The 21055-nt window shown below is 39.1% G+C and overlaps 1 protein-coding gene across 1 annotated transcript in view; it reads right to left on the reverse strand.

Moving 5' to 3' along the window:
* The window catches only part of TMEM132D (transmembrane protein 132D), a 266793-nt gene extending 248920 nt beyond the window's left edge, over positions 1–17873 (reverse strand). Inside the window, exon 1 of the mRNA XM_074921479.1 lies at positions 17344–17873. Coding sequence (XP_074777580.1) covers positions 17344–17485 — 142 coding nt within the window. The 5' untranslated portion in view covers positions 17486–17873. The remainder of the gene's footprint in view (positions 1–17343) is intronic.
* Between the last annotated feature and the right edge of the window lie 3182 nt (positions 17874–21055).

Below are 21055 nucleotides of genomic sequence, written 5' to 3' on the forward strand. Positions count from 1 at the left end.
GAATCTGTCCTTAAAGCAGCAAAACACCTTATTTTAATCGGATTTTTCTTCTTGGTGAATTTTAGCACAACTGGACTTGTCACTTAACCAAAGCAGACCATGAGTGCATGACTTCATTCATACGACATTTCAAAATCATATAATGGACAGTGCACATACTTGGCTTTATTTCTACCCACTCCAACTCATTTTTCAATAATAATGGGAGGAAGAAGTCTTGGTTGTACTGAAGTCAATGACTGAATTTGTGGAGCTAGAATTTTATCTCACATACTGCACTCTGTATAAGAAAACATGAAAATAGCACCTGTCTTCAGGAAGTCATCAGAAGACATCAGCAAAGTCCCAAAAACCTTCAGAGTGTCATCATGCAATTTAAGATTATATGAGGCTGTTACGTTTAGAGGAAATGTTTGGGTGAGGGACTGGAGAAGTGAAAGGGCTTCATAGTAAGAACACTGACTGTGATAGAAAAGTTCTGTCATCAAGTCTCTCAACAAAACTCAGACTTGTCTTGAATATCTAAAAACATGAAAAAATGCAATAACTAAAACTAGTTAAAGATATTTTTAAAGCAAACAAGTGCTAGATTTTGGACATTAGGTGTTTGAAGTGAATTGCGTACTTTAAAGTATTAGTGACTGATCTGATAGTGACTTGGAATGTCAAGATAAAGAAATTATGCCAGAAGAAGATAATACAGTGAAATTGAATATATACAGTGGAACAGAAACTGTGAATCAAAAACAGAAGTATGCTGCTATTTACAACGAAAACAGTAGTATAATTTCAAATTATTCTAGGGTTTTCATATACCGGCATCCCACTGTGCTGCCTGGTTTTGTCTCCTATTTTCAGGCACATAAAATCTGTATCAGAAGGTGGTTTATAGATCTTAACAGCTCGCTGCACTTCTTAAAGATCAGCCTGAAGATAAAAATACAGAATAAAATAGCAAAACATGGGCTGTACTTCTTTCTTAGCTTTAAGTCAAAGAACTGCTTAAATAAAATTGTCTGTTAAGTATGAGTTCACTCCCCTCTCTAAATAAAGCAAATTAACCCCCAAGTTTAAAAAGGCCTCTTCATCAACTTTTGCTGTAACATTAATAGTTCTTAATACCACATCAGCATCCTTAAACTCCAGTCAAGATTCCATCCACTGAGCTGGGAGCTGTGCTAAAGTTTTCAAAAGAGTCAAGGCCTAAATTTTCTAGTGCTCTGCTCCCTCAGTTAGTGTGGGAGGGTTCACCAGCACTCAGCATTCACCACTTCCCTCTGTGACATTTCTGGATGGACTTTCAAGAAAGCACAAGTCAGCACTGAGACTGACTGAAAATCTCTCCCCTCCTTTTGGTCCTTAAAACCAAATGCTTCTAAAAATCTAGACTTCATCTACAGAGTGAAGAAATATAATGTCTAAGTAGAGGTATTCATGCAATTTCGTTATCTTAAAAGAAAGGAAAAAAAAAATCAACCAAGATAAGAACAATTCATGCCTCACATATTCACTAAATTGTATTTGCTTACATGCTTTATTTGAATTATGTGGAAACAAAAGATATTTTAATTAAAAAGCAGGCGGCTACCACAAGCCAAAATTGGAAAGCAAAAAAAGCCTTAAGCAGTTCTTTTGAGGACTTCACAATGTCTGACAATTTCAATCTATTAGCTCTCTTTCCACCCATAGAGATCATGATTAGCCAGTAAACTTGCCCTTTCAATTCACTCAAAGCTTCAATCTATTCCATCTGTGCTCTCTGAACCTTTCATTTCCAATAGGTTCAGGGTAATTCAGAGCAGCCAGGAAGGCTGACAAGCTCTACCTTTCTTTCACATCTTCAGGGCTACATGCTGACATCTTAAAAAGATTTTAGAAATAAATATAATACCACTTCTTTCACACAACAAAATAATTTCTCTGAATGCCATTAGGGAAGCACACAGGTATAATTAGGAATTGGTCCACGACTCAAACTGCCATTTGCCCCCATGCTGGTCTTTAAACCATTCCACTGTAATAAAATAAAGCAGTCCTGTGAGCTTAAAGACTTCAACCCAAAAGCTGGACGCCTTAAGAATTAAGATGGACATAATTTTTAAAAAATGCTAACTCTTATGCAGATTAGTAAGCATTTGTAAAAGTCTTTGCATCTTGATACACACAAACTAATAACGGTGGTACTTGTGACAGATTTACAATTCCCAGATGGCATTTGTCTACTAGTATGTACATTCTGGCTGGGGAAGAGAAAACGGGGGTCGGAAACAGGAAGCCCACGCAAGATATGATGAGCCATTAAGCCTTACCAATTTAGTCACAGCACTAGTTCATAAGGAAAGAAAAAAAAAAGTGACTAAGAAGAGGGAACTGCCTGGGTGATAGGCAGATGTGAGAGATCTCATACAATAGTAGTCTGTAATGCTTAGTACAGAACTGAAAGCCAGAGAGAAAATGCTAGGCTGGCCCAGATCCATGATTACAAAAGGGAGATGCTCAGTTTTTTTGAAACGGTTGCAACAGCAGCCATTGGTGATGGTTGAAAATGACCACAGCTATGCTACTGGGGCAAGGAAATAAAATCCAAATTTCATCCTGGAAACTCCTGTGTCTTGCATATTCACTACCATACTGCAGCTTATATCATCACTGATACCAAATTCAACTACTCAGAATTAGTTTGGCTGGATTAAGAATATGAAGAAGCTTCCAGAATCTTTCAACTCACTCATCAAAATACCCAACGTACAGTTAAATTGTGTCCATTTCAGGTTGGACTATTATATCTGAATCCAACATTATAAACTATAGTGATCACCACTTTATCAACAACAGTGGATGGCTTTCCCTTCCCTTCAAAAATTTCAACCAAGTCATGAGAAGGAATTTACTGAGGGAGAACCAGAGCTGATAGTATTTGTCATCACATCTTTGTCTAACTTGCATGGCTTTACCTTGGTCATCATTAAATATTACTATTACACTTCTATTTTGAAAGCGTTGCTGTTTTGTAGATGGAATGGGATATTAGTTTGGAAGGCTTATCAGCTAAAAATTATAATTATAAATATATCAAGTGATCACTGTCAAACTTTTTCCATTTTGACTGGTTTCCATGTCACTCCATAAGCTTGAACAACACCCTATTTCACTAATCATGATTTTTTCTAGAAGGAAATGAGAATGAAAAGGCAGGCTACTGAGGTACACACTCAGCACTTTTTCTTCTCAAATCTGGTGAGGATGTGGCCTTAGGGTGAGATTATTCACAGTCTCATATCTGTTGGAAAGCTTTTCTTTTTGGTGGGTTAGTTTTCCACCAGATCAGAGAGCTGAACCACCTCAGTACACAACTGTAGTATTGTTGGAGCTGGTGGCTGCAAAAAACCCCTAACCTATATAAACAAGAAAAAAAGATTAGTTTTCAGCTGGATCAGTCAGCTCTCTGCATGGTTCATTACTCAACTGCATAAATGTCAATGCCACACAAGAAAGAGAGACTGCAGCAGCCCCAGCTGAGGCTGACTTAGCCTACTGAGGAGCCATAGCATCCATGCTCATTTCCCGATCAGATTCAGCCTCGTAGAGAATGATTACAAATTGTCTTCTGACTGCTTTCAGTCTAGACTTAGGTGAACAAAAATTCAACACCCAAAGTACAGGGAAGCACCACTGTTCAACTATTGCACCTGTAAAATATATTTTTTTAATTTCCAGGAAAGGTCTGGCACAACCATTTTCTACAGCCAGATTATATAAATTCTGCACATTTCTCCTTGAATCCAAAAGATTTACTGTTCCTTGCTGTGTTTTCACAGCACTTAGCACAGTTTTCATTGCAATATAAAATACTATGTCATCTCATTATCTCTTTCTCTTAAGTTGCATGGTATCTATAGTACCTCATAATGCATCATTTCTCTTGTTACCAGCACATTTGATGACTACTTGTCCAGGGCAGAAGGCAAGTTCTACTGCAAGAGCTGTTCAACTGCAGTTGAGAAGGGAACAAAACTTTTCAGTATCACATTTTTCCAGCAGGTCATGGAAGGACACTGAGGGCATTATGCAAAGGAAAGAATGCTGAGAAAAACCCTTTACTACTGGCAAAAGAGGTGAGAATTAAGATGCTGACAAGAATGAGAAAATATTTTACTGCAAAACCAAAAGGAGTTCTTTTCAACCACTGAATACAAAGAAGTAACTGAGCATCAGTTAGCTTAGTTTTCCTTTCAGGTGCATGAGATAAAGTACAAACCATTTCACATGAGATTATTATGAAAACAAGAAAAAAAAAATCTTGTCTTGGCTGTTTGTGACTTGAATTTATCATAGGCAAGATTAAGATTTATTTATTCCATGAAATTTTATGGTAGTTCGATATTTCTTTTAGTCTGAAGCTAAAGTTAAAATTTCAGTTGTTCCCCACCAAAGATGTTCCATCCACGAATTTAACATTTCCAGACCATTTCACTTGTTTTGCTGAACAGAGCAAAACTTCTTTCCCAGTTTTTCTGTATTAGACTGCATGGTAGATTCCCGATTCCCCATTCCGCTGTATCAGCTAAATTCCTCAGCCAGAATAGATCTGCAAGAAGCAGTTACAGTGATTTCCACCTCAGAAACCACCTCAGAAAACAGTGCTGACCCCTGGCCATTTTGTATAGAAGGGATTATGTCCTCTTAGTTCAAACTGCTTTAACTAACGTGAGGGCAATTCTGCAGTTTGGTAGGATATCTATTTCATAGGTTAAAGTCAAATATATGTGTAACTTGCCCGTGGGCTATGGCGTAGGCACATGTGAGGGAGTTTGAAGACATCAGACCTCCCTGGGCTGCTCTTGTGATGGGCATTGTCTGTGCAGATACTATCTGCCTGAAGCAGACCACAGAACATGGGAAGCAGATATTCTGATTTTCTTTATTGTGCGGTCTTCACAATCCCATTCTTCACTACCAGTTCTTACTCTGCAGAGTAGTAGCACACAACAGAATACAGAGCTTGAACTTTATTTCTTCTTCTTGTCTTCCAGTTTCCATAAATTTCTTCTTACTTGCCCTCAATCTTAATTTTCTGGGCTGCTGGCCTAGGTTACCAATTATTTCCTGATAAATCCTACAGGTCAGTACTACAAGTTCAATGTCATCTCAGAAATTTAAAATTACAGAGTCTGTTTTCCTCCACAATTCCTTCTGTTCATCTCAGTGCTAAAAACAAGACTTGGACTTGCAATTGAAAGGAAAACAGTAATGGCACTGACCTATAATTAAGGAGGCAAGAGAAAGTGCAAGAACTATGGAGGAATTCACTTACTGAGTGTCTGAGGGAAACATATATTCAGTCATTGGAGAAGAAAATGAAGAGGTACTGGAAAGCAGCATTTGCAAAGGACCAGTTCGATTTAGACCAGGACGAATACAATAAATCAGCTATCCCTGAGACAGATGTCAAAGAATCATAAAACATAACTGAAAATGTTACAATAATTCCAAAGGCTTCAAGATGAGATTTTGATAGTGCCTATCTGTCAGAAGAAGATAAAACAAGTGTGAGAAGGTGTAGTTTCTCTAACAAACTGTTCAAACTGACAGCAAACATCTGCAACAAGTCAAAGACCATACCCAAGAAGCTGAGGGAAAAGTGCAGTTCACAGATATGAAGACTAGGATGGTGACTATTCCCAGGCTGAAAACACAAATGAGAATGTGTTTATTGGGAAAAAAAATGATGGGCTTTAGCACTGCACAGTATGAACTGGAACACTAGAAAAGTTCAGTTACACCAAATAACATCCTGCAATGCTCTCTGCATTTTGGGGAAAATTTTGCTGCATCCCTTGATCTTCACTGTCTCCCAACAAACAGATAGAAGTCGTAGGCCATAAAAAGACTCAAGGTTTGTCAAAGCTAATTACCTGAGAGATTATCCTATGACCTTCTGCAACAGCTAAAATCATCCAAGGTCCGTGAATGCTCCCCCCTGCTCCTAGAGGCTGTTACTATCAGGACATTGCTATGAGGGATCTTCAGTTTTGAATTCAGTGTTCCTGATTTAGACTGCCAAAGCCCAGATTTGTTAGCACTGCAAATATGCTGCCAAATTCATCATTCTTTTCTGAAACTGCTGAAAAGAGAACAGTTGAAAAGAATCTCTTCATGAACCATCCTTTTTATTATTATTGATGCAATTTGATTATTTGATGAGAACCTATAATGCATACGAAGACATTCTAAACACCAAGACTATAAATACCGTAACAAAGGTCTGCTATATATAGTATTCTCCACTTATAAGCATTTCTCTTTTTTTCAGGGTCTGATCCAAACCACATGCATAATTCTGAAAGGAATAGATGAAAGGAGCATATGACTACATAGAAATAGAAAGAAAACAAACAAATAAATGCTTCAACAGTGATTATTGTACCATTACGCTGATCTATTGCTACTCAGATAAAGAGTCCAAATAAAGAGGCAAGAAAAGACACAGCTCATGCTGATATATGTATTTTAAACTACTGCAGCAGAAACAGCAGGGAACATTCACAGCAATATCCAAAGTTATGATAGGACAAAAGGAAAAAGGTAACAGCAGCAGCAAACAATTCTGTAAGGATCACAGATCTTACTTATTTACCTTAGCATTTCATTCATTACACAAATGAAGCATTAACAAAAACAAAGAGAAAGAAGTACTGTGATACTATTCAAAATATCAACCTGCTGGATAGCATTTGGGAAATACCATTTTAATTTTCAAGGGAATTCATAGTGATACTCCTTTATTTTTTTTCTAACTCAATATTGGAGCCATTAAATTCAGTCTAAGTTCTGGACCTCAAGGAGCTGGGTGATTTCAGAAAAAAACAGCAAGTCCAAAGAAATCTACAAGGATGCAAACATGAGAACATAAAGGGCACCTACAGTTGGATGCAGTATTGCTATGATGGTCCACAAGCTTTCAACCAAACTAGCCAGAAAATGTAAGAAAACCTGCAAAGAACAAAGATTGACATAATTTGAAAACTTCATATGCACAGCTCTGCTGTTGACCATTTATTAAATGATGATGGAACAGTCTGTTTCTTCCGGTGCAAAGGAGCGATCTTGCCAATTTTCTCACAAATTATACCACCATGTGCATATTCCACGGGTTAAAAATTCTAAATGTCTTTATTGCACAAAAGATTCCAAAGCTAACGACCGTGTGAACGGTTCTGTATGAAGGCATTTCACTTCTCAACATACTGAAAAGCTGCCTTAGCCTCATGTGCCACAGTAGCCCGGAAGATTGTTTTTCTTGGGGACCTCAGCAACAGTTATTCTTGACTAAACGGGCAGCTAGAAATAGAGGTTCAAATATCTTGTACTATCCCTACACAGATCTATAAAACAGGACTAGTACTGTATAGGACATTGAGAAGACAAAAGAAACCTATGCTTCAGGTAGAAACTTTCATCTCGGCTGGAGGTCAAACTCCATCTAATTTAGAAAAAAAGAACTTAAAGACTAAAGAACAGGATTGTGTCTGTTTCTCTGTGTGTTCTTGTCAAGTCAGCTAGGAAGTTCAGAAGAATCCATTTATTTTGACTGTTTCAATTGTCATGTCCCATCATAACAGAAGAGACTAGCCAACAGTTTCTTTCACCAGTCCATCTCATCACCACTGCTACCCACTATTTTGCAACTTACTAATGTGAAGAGGCTTAAAAGAAACTCCAAAGACTTGAAGGGTCAGAGAAGGAATGAAATATTTTGAAGATCTGTACCATCTGCCAAAACCCATTTTTTCATTGTAAGTGGTTTGTTGCATTATTAATACAGATATTTAAAATCTGGTGGGTTTCCTCAATAGTTAAGCAAAATGGATTCTAACCGAAGGAAATATGAAAACACCTTTATGACACCTTTTTATGTTCCCTTTATCATGTTGCTGTTTGAAAGGGTTTAGTTAGCTTATTAATTGTAACATCATGGGATGGGATGTACTTAAGCTCTGAGAATTTTTTAATCACACAGGTGCTTTCATTATATGTTTATTTTTCCCCCCCTTACCCTACTTGTTTCTATTCTTACAGGCCTCTGAGTTGTCCACGTTGTCCAGCGATCAGGACAATCATAGTGCCACATTTCAATTTCTAATTCAGCCACTGGTAATTAATTATTTTAATGTAGTAAAATGTACATTCTCATCTGAGAAGAGGTACAGTTACTATCTAAACAGCAAGTAAAACAGGTCCTGCTCTAAACAACTTGAATTCTGAGTAGGCAAGACAGTTTTAAAGGGAAAGGGAAAGCAGAGAACTGTAGTTATTTTCCAAAGGTTACAGAAAGCCAACGGGTACCCCAACTCCTAAATCACCGTCATGAACCACTACATTCCCCAGGTTTCATAAAGAAGAGAACTCCAACAAGGTAAAATGATTGCATTTCTGTAAAAGGATAATAATACCTGACTAAAAAATGGAATAGGAAATAATGCTTTATAAGGTAATTTAAAAAAATAAACTAGTACTATTAGAAGACCATTCCAAGCCATCAGTCATTTTCCTATTTTAAAGTCTATCAATAGAGATATTTCTGCCTCTGCAAAGTATCAAACAGTACATAATCCTCAATTTTGCTGGAGAAGTCAGTGTTCATGGATAGCTTTTCTAAAAAGATTTTGTTTATTTTTAAAAATACAGAACATACTGTCAGGGCTGTAGTACAGGCTGGCTCAGTGGAAAGCCATTAAAACCACTTTACTGGGCAGATGGTGTCAAAGAGTCAGAAGTATGTAACAGAATCCTACTGTGCACAAGTGTTCAGTATGCAAGAAATCATCTCTTATCAGACAACTGCTGCAGGGGACACAGTCAACCACAAAGGAGAGAGCAGAGCACAGCTGAAGTCATGATAGCCTTTCAACTGTTTGCCCAGTAATACGGAAAAGGATATGGAATAAGAAAACCTTAACTGATAAACCCTGAGTAAACAAGGGAAGATCTAGGGAGAGCATCACATCAAGCTTTAAAAAGCAATACATTGCTTTTATTGTTATTCACAAGAAGGTGTACTTACTCTGTCATTAAGAGGGATATCGCAACTCAAAAAGACTAAAATAAGACTTGAGGAGTGTCCACTAAATTTTGTATCGCCACCTCTTCACGCCCTGAGTGATAGGACTGCTGAGCAGTTGGCATTTCAGCAGGATTTCTAAGAATAAGTACAAAGAAACTCATTGGAGACATCTGAAAATAGGGGCCTTGCCACTACAGTCTAGAAGATGACAAATTTCAAACAGTTGTTGTATTGGATGTACACTAGCACACTAGTAGATTACGAGACACTCCTTTGGCACATGTTCCTTTTCCATTCTCTTCTACAGAAGGTAGGCCAAGTTTTTCTAGTGTTTTCATATGAGCGTAATTCTGTCGGTGAGCTTAATACCTAACAAAGCACCTAACTCTGAGTTAAATAGATCCTATGAACTGAGTTAAATAGATCCTAAACAGAACAGACACAGTGAAAATTCGTGTAAATGGGACAGATTAGTAAAAACTCTAAGAGTATACATCGTATGCTGCTTAAGGAGTAGCAAAGCGCGGTAATAAACTTGGAGAGTGTCTGTGCACCTCTTTCCTCCACTGGGCAGAATCAGGATTGCTGAATTCTGGCTCAAGCTCCATATTGTTGACTACATAAAGATATCCTTCTTCAGCTCAAGAGCTACAGACTTATGAACCTGAGCAAACAGATCTATTTTTATTTCTGAAAACATGCTAAAGATGACAGGAGGGCAACTGCTGATACACGGTGTTTTTACACATCCATTACACTGGGAAGTTTTGTCAGAGCTGAATAGTTCCTTCAACAGTAGCTTAAAACACAACCCACTGAAACAACTCAAGATGTCCTTCAGACCAGCAAAACCTGACAATTCACCCCATACTGCTAAGAGCAATGTGGAAAGTTAAATGTAGGGATTTGCCCTGCATAGACAAGAAAACTAACTACCCAATGTGTACCACCAAATTAAAATCAACCAGGCAAGACTGATTACATTAAGACAGAGATGCAAAACTCTGAAGGATAAATACAGATATTTCAACTGTATACACATGCAAATCACCACTGTTTTCTTTTCTTGAAGACAAATGGAATGAGTCACCATGGCTCAGTAGAAAATGGAGGATACGATTATGTGTTAATCCAGATCTTTGATGAACTAGTCAATTGAAAGCTAAGTGGCATTATTTCCTTTCTTATATTATGGATTGGATCAATATTCAGAGACACTATTGGCTAGCTAACTCTGACAGCTGTGGATTCCTCCTCTTCTGCAATGAATTTATACAATGTATACTGAACACATAAAAAGCAGACTTTTTAAAATATAAATAAGTGATATTGAGGGCCAACAAAATTCAAGGTTCAGACATCATTTAGCATTAGAGGAGACTAAACTCTCTGACTTGGAGAATTTTTTTTTAGCATGCCAGACATGCCTTCTCATCTGTGTGAGGATCTGGACATATGCCTTGTTCCTCAGCAAGAGGCCTGCAGACTGCCTGCTCAACAGTCTGCCTACCTTGAAAGCAAATAGATCAAAAGGCGTGCTGTAGAGCATCCTGGTTCAGCTTGAGAGGACACTTCTGTTGCTTCTTAGTCTGTCTTGTAAAGTTGTATACACCAAGAATAGAGTGTGTTGACATCTTCCCACACTTCTCCTTGGTGCGCTCATCTTATTGCCGATACTACTTTTTTCTACATAACTAGCTAACTCATTTATTTTGCTCTTTTTATAGCATCTATGTTATTCAATACCCTTCCCCCTTCTCATGGTTTTAACAGTCTACATGGTCATTTTTACATGTGGTTTTATTTTGCTTGCTCTAGTTGCAAAACTGAAAACTAATGAGGCCCAATGTGTTCCACCAAGGAGAAGAAGAGCTATTAAGATTAAAAGACACCATTAGCAGAAAAGCAAATGAGTATAAAATGGTATTGAATAAATTAAGGCTGGAAAACGGTCATTAAACATTACCATAGAAAATTTCTGCAACACCTTCTTATTCAAACCATCTTACACAGCATTGTGACAGGTCTTTATTTACAAATAAACCCCCAAATAATTAAACAAAACAAATCAATTCAAAGTAAGTTTAAAAACAGACCTAGATAGGCCTGTGAGAAGATGAAGTGACTGTAAGGGGGAAGAGGCCTTCTATTTTGTAGATTTGCGGAAACGTGGTGTCACTGTAGATGCATCCCCTACCAACCATTTCTACATTGTCTATAGAAGAAACAAAAATGTGTCCATTTCACTGAGCAACTTCCAGGGAGACAATCTTCTGCAACACAGAAAACTCCCTCCAAAAACCTTTCTGGAAACCTTAATTAAAAAAAAAAAAAACAAAAACAAACAACCAAGACTGAGGATGTAAGAACAAACAAACATCCTCTGTGAGTACAGCGGAAGCCTTTTAGGAAGTTAATTGACCCTACAGTGCAGATGCGGTTAAGTGACTGGCAGACTACTCCTACTTTGCTTCACTGAACCACTACGCAATGTTGATTTAAGTGAACCTATGCTGCCATGGATTAGAAACACTCACACCATCAGTGATTGTGTCTGAAGTACTGAGGCAATACCAAACAGTTCAGAGAAATACTTTAAATTATTAGTTAGTCTCACTACAGTGGTTTTTCTCAACCCTTTTAAGGACAAGAGCCATCTAACTCCCTGAAAGAAATCCAGACCATCTTACACAGTATTGTCACAAAGGTCTTTGTTTACAACCAGACACAAATTGGGATGCACTCTGAAAGCGTCCTTGTTACTTCTATTTCCTCCCTTTGTTTTTATCTAGCTGGCATGCATAAGGTTTCTGGCACTGGTTTCACAACACTGCTCAGATGTTCTATGAATCACCACTGGTGTATGGGCCACAGGCTGAAAAATACCACTCCAGAAAACTCTGTCTACACTCTGAATTAAAGCCTACTAAAGGCAATGAAACCCCGTATACCAACCGTAACAGGCTCTGGATCACACCCACTATGGATCAATAATGGATATAATATCTTATATTACAGAGCTGGAAGTTACATTATCCTCTAGGTCAAGTTTAAGTCACACTACTACAGTAGAAAGTGGAAGCTTGCATAGATACTAAATAGGCTGTACCTCTTCAGAGGATGAACACTTTCAATCCACCAGCTCTGTGGGGCCCTCACACCTTATACTGGAATTAAGTCTATTCAATAAAAGAAGAAATCAAGGACATGAAGAAGCCAATCCTCATTCTACAGTTAATCTCCCCCCCATGGAGGAGGGTGAAGTAGCCTAACATCCTCAAATATGTACTCTAAATCTGCTCGTAATAATTAGTGTTATCTAAATGTCTCTGGACTATTTAAAATCCACTTCATTTTGAACTGCCATTAATAATGCAGCAGGCAATATTACAAAGACTGGTGAAAATCAAGTAATTTAATGTAACACTTTATAAACCAAACCTGCAATGAATCTCAGCTGCCTCTTCAGCTTCTCAGCAATCAATCTATCCGTAGTCATGTTTATGTATCCTAGGACCTGTGACAGACTGCCACTAGACTTGGCATGCACAACAACCTCAGGTGGTTCATTTAATGCGAATGCAGTATGAAAAAAATCAGATTATGTTTTGATTTTCTCTTTTATTAAATAAAACAGATCTTTATTGAATAAAGCTGCTTTTATTAATATCTAAAACATTGGTTGGTGTCACAGAGACCACCAGTCCTATGGAACTAATAAAAGAAAAGACAGAAGTAAAAAATGAGAACATTACAGGGAAATATTAGAAACCAAATCACATTAAGCCAGTATTGCAGCTGACAAATAAAACATGGATTTAGCTGTAGAATTATTTACTTTAGTCAGAATTTATTATTTTTACTGAAAGAAGAAATCAGAATGAGGTTTCTCCCAGAAGTAGACTGTGGCAAGAAAGACAAGAAGAGCAAAAGTGCAACTGAGTTTCCCCTTCCCTTCTATAAGGCCTGAAACAACTGTAAATTCAATGCAGATGGGACAAAGTACAAAAACTTTGGTTTTATGGGAACTGCTTGAACCTTAAAGCTAAAACAATTTCCTTTATCTTTTGGGTTTTTTAAAAAATACTTTTTTTGTTTCTGCACATAGACAAAGCTTCCAAGAAAAACTCCTATTGACCACACCTGTAAGTTACGCTCATCTAAGTAGTGGTAATAGGAAAGCAGCGTGCAGTAAATTATGTTTTATACATATCAACTGCACAGCTAGAGCAACAGGTGAGTCTGTCCATAAGTTATATCAGCACTGTTACTCTGCAAAAAAAAGAACGTGACCCTCATCATCACAATCAAAATCTATCAACATGAACTGAAATTTATCCCCGAATTCCTGTCTAGTCACCACCAAGAAGGATGAGAAAAAAGAATCTACAGTTTAAATAAAATGATCTTCAATTCTAATCCCATATACAGGTCTATTTTCCATTACTAATATACTACCAGCATTCCAGAGTAATGAACTCCAAATTAGTGGTGAAACACAGGTCATTGCACTCTTCAGCTTTTCATTTTCCATGTTTCTATTTATATTAAGTCCACAGTGCACTTCAACATCAGTAGATCCGCACAGGAAGATCTTCAGAAATGGCCCACAGCCTTCTGGAAGATGGAACACAACTAACAAGCTCAGCTGTGTAATTTTTTGTACACCACTGTCCCCACTGAAGCCAGTGGATGCACAAATGAGATTAAAGCCAAGGAAAGTGGTTTCCTATACAATTACAATTCACAAAGTTGTAATCCACTGAAATCATCAGTGACGTGTTTCAGCAATGTAGACAGAATGACATATTGTGGTACTGTCATCATGGAATCAGTAAAATTGCATAGAGAAAGCCAAAGATAGAGTTTGTCCATAATGAGACAAAAAAATCTACAGTATAAGATTCAATAGAAATCCAGAGGGTTCAAAGAATACTGTAACATGGATAATTCCAAAGGAAACAGAGACAACTTAAATCCAAATATCCAGATATTTCTCTCCTATAATGTAACTAAAACTAAATATTTGAGGATTTGGTTTCTGCGAGACTTCCCCCCACACACTTCCCTATAATAGAAGATTGGCATCACTGCAAATCTACTATCCACATCTCCAGCCTATGGGGAATGCTCTTAGGGGTATACAAGGTAATCCTGCCTAATACAGTTGCCAAGCCTCCACATTTATAAAAACTGAGAGAAAAAGAAAATCAAAACAGCAGCTATGTGGCCTGAGATCTCATTAGAAGGCAACTTGGGGGAAGATTTCTGCTCAGGATGACAGAGACCACCATGGAATGCTCAGCAGAGCACAGGCAAGCAAAGTCACTAAAATATTCACTTGTTTTGTTACCGTCAACTCAGAGTTGAAATTTGAAATTAATTAAATCAGGTTTTTTATCTGACAACAAACATTCATAATGTAAAAGGCTCCTCAATCTTAAGTCTCACAGTATACATCCTAAAATTGTTTAGCATCTTACCAGAGATCCTCAGTTCATTATAGACTTAAGCCAAGCATGGAACCTGGTGTTCAAGGAAAGTATCAAAGTTTTTATTCTACTCCAATAAAGCTAATGAGAGGTTTTTCCCTTTAAACAAGAGAACAAAATGCCCACGTTATTCTGTCTATTTTATTAGTCTGTGTTTTCATTAACATCAACTGGACTTGGTTATTTTTTTAATTGAAGATTTCTGAGCAATTTTTTTTTCCATAGTTGATACCAACCCAACTGACTGGGGGTCTAAGGGACTGACTCAAGAAAACTCCTGGTTGAAGACAAAGCTGTGAAATGCAACTACCCCCATAACTACAGTTAGACAGCTTTATAATCTCTGGCCTTTGTCTCTATATATGTACACACACATATATATCATTAGACTGACAATATATTAAAATACATGGATTGTATCATCAGTGACAAATTGTTCTGGTAAGAACATGAAGCTCATTATTGAAAAAAAAACCATTTCATTTCTCAGGCTGGAGTTATTTTCTGCATTTACAAGATAAAAGCAAAGCAAAACCACAATAGTATTCTCAAGTCTTCAACATTATTACCTGAAAGATTTGGAAATTGTGCAGTAAAAAGGTGTGTTGCCATGGTTCTGAGTAATCAGGAACAGACCTATACACAATAGACAGCTGATTGCTGTTGCATGCTAAAAGATTTTTTATCTCTTTAGGAAAACTTTGCCATCGTGACATAAATGAGAGAGTTTTTCTATTAGCACCAGAAAAGCATCAAAGAAACATGCCCTGTAGCACTAATCAAGTCTGATTATTTTTTTGGTTTCATCTTCTTATGGGGGAAATCAACCTTTTACATTGTCAAGTTTATACTGTAAATCTCTGGAACACTCTGGTCTTTTCAGGGTGTACTAAGGCATAGTAGTACAGATGGAGTCTGTAACCAAGTATGGAAATAGACAATTACGTTAAAGATAGAGATCTGTATTACTAAACAGCAGAGTCCCAGCAATCACGCACTGGATAGCTGAAGTGCAAAATAAATAGCACAGACAATACCAGTAACTCTAATGGGATCTTGTGTATCTGGTTTCAAACCATATCAGATTTAATGAGACTTCACAATCCCAATACATAGAAAAATCTCCCTCATCAGTTTTTATAACATTTTTTTCCACCCGAGACCTCTTTTAAGAGTCTATTTTTCTGCCTATGCTTATCTTTCAAAGGAGAAGTAAGTAACATTTAAGAATAAAATCATATATGGTGTTATAATTGCTGAGCTGGCACTAAAACACTGTACTCTGTAGGACTGAAATGCCACTTATACTCCAATCTTGGAATAAACTGCAATCTCAGTCAAACACTATGTTAATGCAGTGTTAAGGCTGCAAACTGAAACACATCAAAAAAACAGGAGATGAAAAAGTTAATACTCTTACTGAATTGTTAGCCTATCCAAAGTACTGATATTGCCTATAATAAAATACATAATTTACAACCTTGCTGGGAAATCAAAATCAAATGGTGTGCAATGTGAATGAAGCAATCTTTGGAAAAGACTCAGACTTCCAATCCCTGCTGCTAATGCATTTCCAATTGCAACTTTAAAAATGTACTTATGTAGGCATGGCATTTAGGTAACATTTGAGGAGACGTAATTTTGTTCCTTTCTTTCTTAACCTGTTCTAAGGAAAAAAGGAGGGTAAGTGAATTTGATACAGGGAACCACCACAGAAATACATAGCTGTGTATTTTGCCTTCTGCCACTAAGTTCAGTACTGGATACAAAGTAATTGGTAAAAATAACTCAAGAAAAAAGAAAAGTGCTGATATCTGGAAGAGTAAAGAGGTGTTAAAAATAATTAATACTTTCTTTAAATAGTGGTGTTTATAAGCAAAACTCTTTATCAGTATGTTTGCAAAATCACAGATTAAATGCATATGCTATTATTCCTCTCTGAAGGCTAACCACGTGTGAACTTTAATTTTGTTTTCCTGCCAAAATGTAGCTGTTGATGCACATCATCTCCTCAGTAGAAATGTGTATTTCTCCTACTTTGTATTCCACAGGAACGCTCAGAATCATCTTAATTAAGTATTGCAAAAAATGCATCCACCTTTTGGCTGAGGCCACAGATGAAAACTTTAAGTTCAAGGGAGGATTTAAATGCACACAGAAATGTGTGCATTGTCTATATGCTGGTCGTCTGATTCTTACTGTAAACACACTCGAGGGCAACAAGAAGGTATCACTGAGTCGTCTGAAGTCATGCTGTCAGGACATTCAAACTATTCAACATGCACAATATCAGACACCTGGTTCACGCTCTCATCAAAGATTTTAAACGTTTCAGCAAGCACATATTTCTGGTCCAGTAAAACACTGCCAGCTAGTCTGAAACACAGGATTTTTAATTTGAAAAATTATGTAGAAGATAACAGCAGGGCAGCTAACTCCAATAGCTTGTGCCTCTGAAGATTACAAATTTCCAGATAACCCTTTGCAATCCAAAGCTGAGTTACCAGCTAAACCCGTCACCAGTATCTACTACATGATCAAAAGTACAACAGGCAGGTAACAGATGCCTCAGTAAATGGGGAGACCGGCAGAACTGACCAAGAAAAAATCCTGACACTCGGGATTTCCCATCATGATATCTTCGGTTTTGACTAGCACATGACTCCCTCCAAGTCTTTCAGTCATGAATTGTGGGTATCAACATTCAAGGCATTACAGAGGGGACAGAGGTTGTGTTTGCAAAATAAACAAGAGACAGTGAAGCAGAGAGAAGAGACTGAGACTTACCTTTGGAAAAAACTGCTGCCAGGCTCAAGAGAAGAGGTGACAACAGATGCCCCATATTGCTAATCCCAGAAGCGCACATCCTAGGGTTTGTGGAGAAGTTAGGGCTCAGTTTCACACACTTTATAGTCAAAATAAAAACCATTCAGCTGGAGGAGCTGCATTTTCAGAAAAGGTCATTTAGAGAGTGCAAAAGGCATTTCCTTCGGAGAGAGGACCCACTTCTTCAGCTCTAACTCTCCCCTTTCCTCCCTCCTTTGCTGTGAAAGAAAACCCCCCTCCTCTCAGTAAATAAATAGGAAACAGTTCTGGTTAGAATCTCAGCCCCGAGCCCCCGGTGCCGGCGGCAGGCAGGCAGCCCCCGCCCGGAGCCCCCCGCCCGGCGGGGTCAGGCGCGCCGGGCAGCGGCTGGGGGCTCCGCGTCGCGCACCCCCGCGCTTCACAAAGCCAGCGCCCGCATCCCGCTGGCAGAGCGCGGCGGCTCCCCGGGCGTCACCAAAGTTTTCCTTTAGGTGATGCTGATCGGCCCCGAAATCCAGACACGGAGGCAGGGGTTTTGTTGTTGCGCGCTTTTTTTTTTTTTTTTTTTTTTTTAAGTTCTCAATTTCCTCATTGACTTGTTTGACTTTCTGCAAGAGAGGGAGGGGGCGAGCGCGGCTCCCCGCGGAAGGTCATTGCCACAGACGCCGCTCGCTGCTCTCGGGGCCGGCGCGGACCTGCCGCCCCCGCGGATGCTGCTCGGCTCCAGCCCGTAGCGGGGCGCCGGCCCCGGCCCGCCCGCCCGCCCACCTCCGCCGGCCCCGGCCCATCCTACGCTGCCGCGGTTGCAAGTGACAGAGAGAGACAGAGATTTAAGCGGGAGGTGTCGCGAAAAAAAAAAAAAAAAAAAAAAAACCCACAAAAAGAGGAGGGAAACAAATAAATAAATAAGCACACAGCCCAAGCCCCGCCTCGCACCAGGCAGCCCGGCAGCCCCAATCCCCGGGCAGCGGGGCGCGGAGCGGGGCGGAGCGGGGCGGGGCTGCCTGGCCTGAGCCGCGGCTGGGCGCGGAGGCGGCGCGGAGGGAGGCGGCATCCGCGCCCCTTGGGGGAGGAGGGGAAGGAGGGAGGTGGCTCCGCGGGTGCGGGTAGAGCGCGGTATCCCTGGCGGCACCGGGGTGACGCGGCCGCTCCGTGTCGGGGTGTCAGGGCCAGGCCCCCCAGCCCTGCGTACGCGGGCGGCCCGCGCAGCCCAGCGGGGCTGGGGGGGGAGCAGCCGCCGGCAGCGCCTCGGGGCGGGCACAAGGCTCGCTTCTCCCGGCCCCCAAACAAACGGCCTCCCCCGGCGGCCGGTGGGGCTTGGGCTCCTTCCCGCTGCCCAGTCCCGCGTGTGTTCCGCGCTCCCTCGGCCCCCGAGACAGCCCCGAGCCAAAGGAATGGTGTGCGGCCGGGCTAGGGAAATGATGCGAAGACTGTACAGTAAAATACTTCATACATACTGCAAGAACGGCAGGGAAAATACCCACGTGTGGTCTAAATACTGTTCAGAAGTGCGGAAAAAAAAAAAAAAAAAACCCACAACCTCAAGTTTTCCATTCCTGAAAGCTTCAATGCGAGAACCATTCTGCTAACCCAAGCCTTCGGTCAAGCTTAATAATGACCCTTATATTATCGTTGGCGGCGAGAATGGCAGCAAAATGCAGTTTACCACAGCCCAAACAAACAAAAACCACACACACACACACAAAAAAAAAAAAAAAAAAAAAAGCAGCGACAAGAACTTGGAGTCACTTTGTTACCTCATGGACTATGTGTTTGGGAGCAATAGAAACATTCTTCCTTAGGTTAACATCCACAACGCTGAAGCTTTAAAACATGTCTGTCAAAATAAACTTTGAAACTGTACACTTTCTGTTTGCCAACACTGCAAAACACATGCCCAACCATGCAACGAGCAAAGGCTGTATTTTGTGTGATGCTGTGGATTCATTTTAGAAGTTCACATCAGTTTTAGAAGTATTACCAATCCCAGAGAGGTTCCCCAGGCCTGAAATGAAGCATACCTCTAGAACTGGCATTATATCTGAAATAAAAATGTACCATCTCAGAACATCCACTACCTGAAAGAAGATAAAAAATTGCTATCGACATCATATATAATAGTATGTTGTGGCCAAAAACTTAGTGTTGTCCAACATAGAAGAATTATTATAAAATACTCTATCCAAGATAAAACAATCATTATCTGGAGGAGAAAGTCAATGCCCAAATTCATTCAGTGGCAGGGTGAAAGATGTCAGCATAATATACCAGTTAATCTGTGTTCTGATGGATAAGGAGAAGCTTCCTATAGTCTACAAAAAGTATGAAAAGTGCAAAGAAGAAAGCGTTTTCTCTCCAGATACAGGTGTGAGGGTTTTGTTACCAACATTAAGAAAAAAAAAAAAACACAAACTCAAAAAGGAAAATAAAATAAATTTATTGGAACAAAAGAAAAAAACCACAAGATTGTTTTCTCTTGACTTCTACAGTTTCTGACTCTCCAGCCAGTACCTGGCTTTTACTTTTTTTGTGTGTGCAACGTTTGGAGATGTTTTGTACATAGTTTTACTGCCTTCCAGTCATTTAGGGTAACTAGACTGAAAGAAAAGCAGAAACAGTTACAAAATTTCAGAGTGAGAGGGAGCTTTAATGCCAGTCATATTATATTTTCAAGATTAGGTTCTTTCCCTTTTTCTTTTCATATTTTGCAACATCCTTGTTGAAACAGGCTTGGAAGCACTTATTAATTTTCCAGCAAGAATATGGAAACTAGAGAACCTAGGATCCTTTATTCAGGTCCAAAATGTTACTCACTGAACAGATTAATTTCCAAATTTGGTCTCGTGAAAGAAAAAAAAAATTAGGCTATTATTTTTTCCTTAATGTTTTTAAAAGTCACTCTGAAAGGCCACTAACTAATGATTAAATTTGGGTCTCAAGTCTCTCTCAAACCTAACTGACTTAGGAATTAACCGTTGCCTCCAGTCCCTTCAGAAATGAGTATATGCACTCATTTCTCACATGTGCTCAACACATAAATAGTCTTCCCTTGGCTTTGGTGAGTATTTTACTGAAGTGACAGCTGAAGGTTAAGCCACTTGCCAAATTTCTGTCTACAGAGTGGGTGTCTCAATTCTAGTTTCTTCCTATGAGTGCAGGTGACAGCACTTCAACTGTACAAACCCCAGCCTGGCTATCAAACACTTTTGCGATTAAAAACTTTCCTAGACACCACTCATGGAAAAAAAAATCACATCGATTCATACTACTCAGTAATGAGAAGACATCTTCTGGTTTTATTAGCAATAAATTATTTTGGCAAGTATACCTAATATTTGCTGGGTAATTAACACAAATAAGTGTGAAGGAAGAACTGTCTTTAGTAAAACAGACAAGAGAATGAAGAGACCTGCACCCCCACAACCTGTGACTTGCTGTGAAAGTAGAAAACTGATTAATCTGCATCCAACAAGTTAATGAGAAAATCCATTGTTACCCTGAGACTTCTTGTTTCATTTTCAATGTGATATATCAACTGATATATATAATCTGCTTTATGTAATTAAAATTGCTAATTGTTCTAATCAGTTTATCAATTCACATTTTTGTTTGAGGTTTTTTTTTTTGAGACAGTAATGTTCCCTCATTGACAGGCTAGAAGTGCAAGTCTGGGAGGAGCCCTACTGATAGAGCA

The sequence above is a fragment of the Athene noctua genome, chromosome 17, assembly GCF_965140245.1.
Source record: "Athene noctua chromosome 17, bAthNoc1.hap1.1, whole genome shotgun sequence".
NCBI classification, from domain to species: Eukaryota; Metazoa; Chordata; class Aves; order Strigiformes; family Strigidae; genus Athene; species Athene noctua.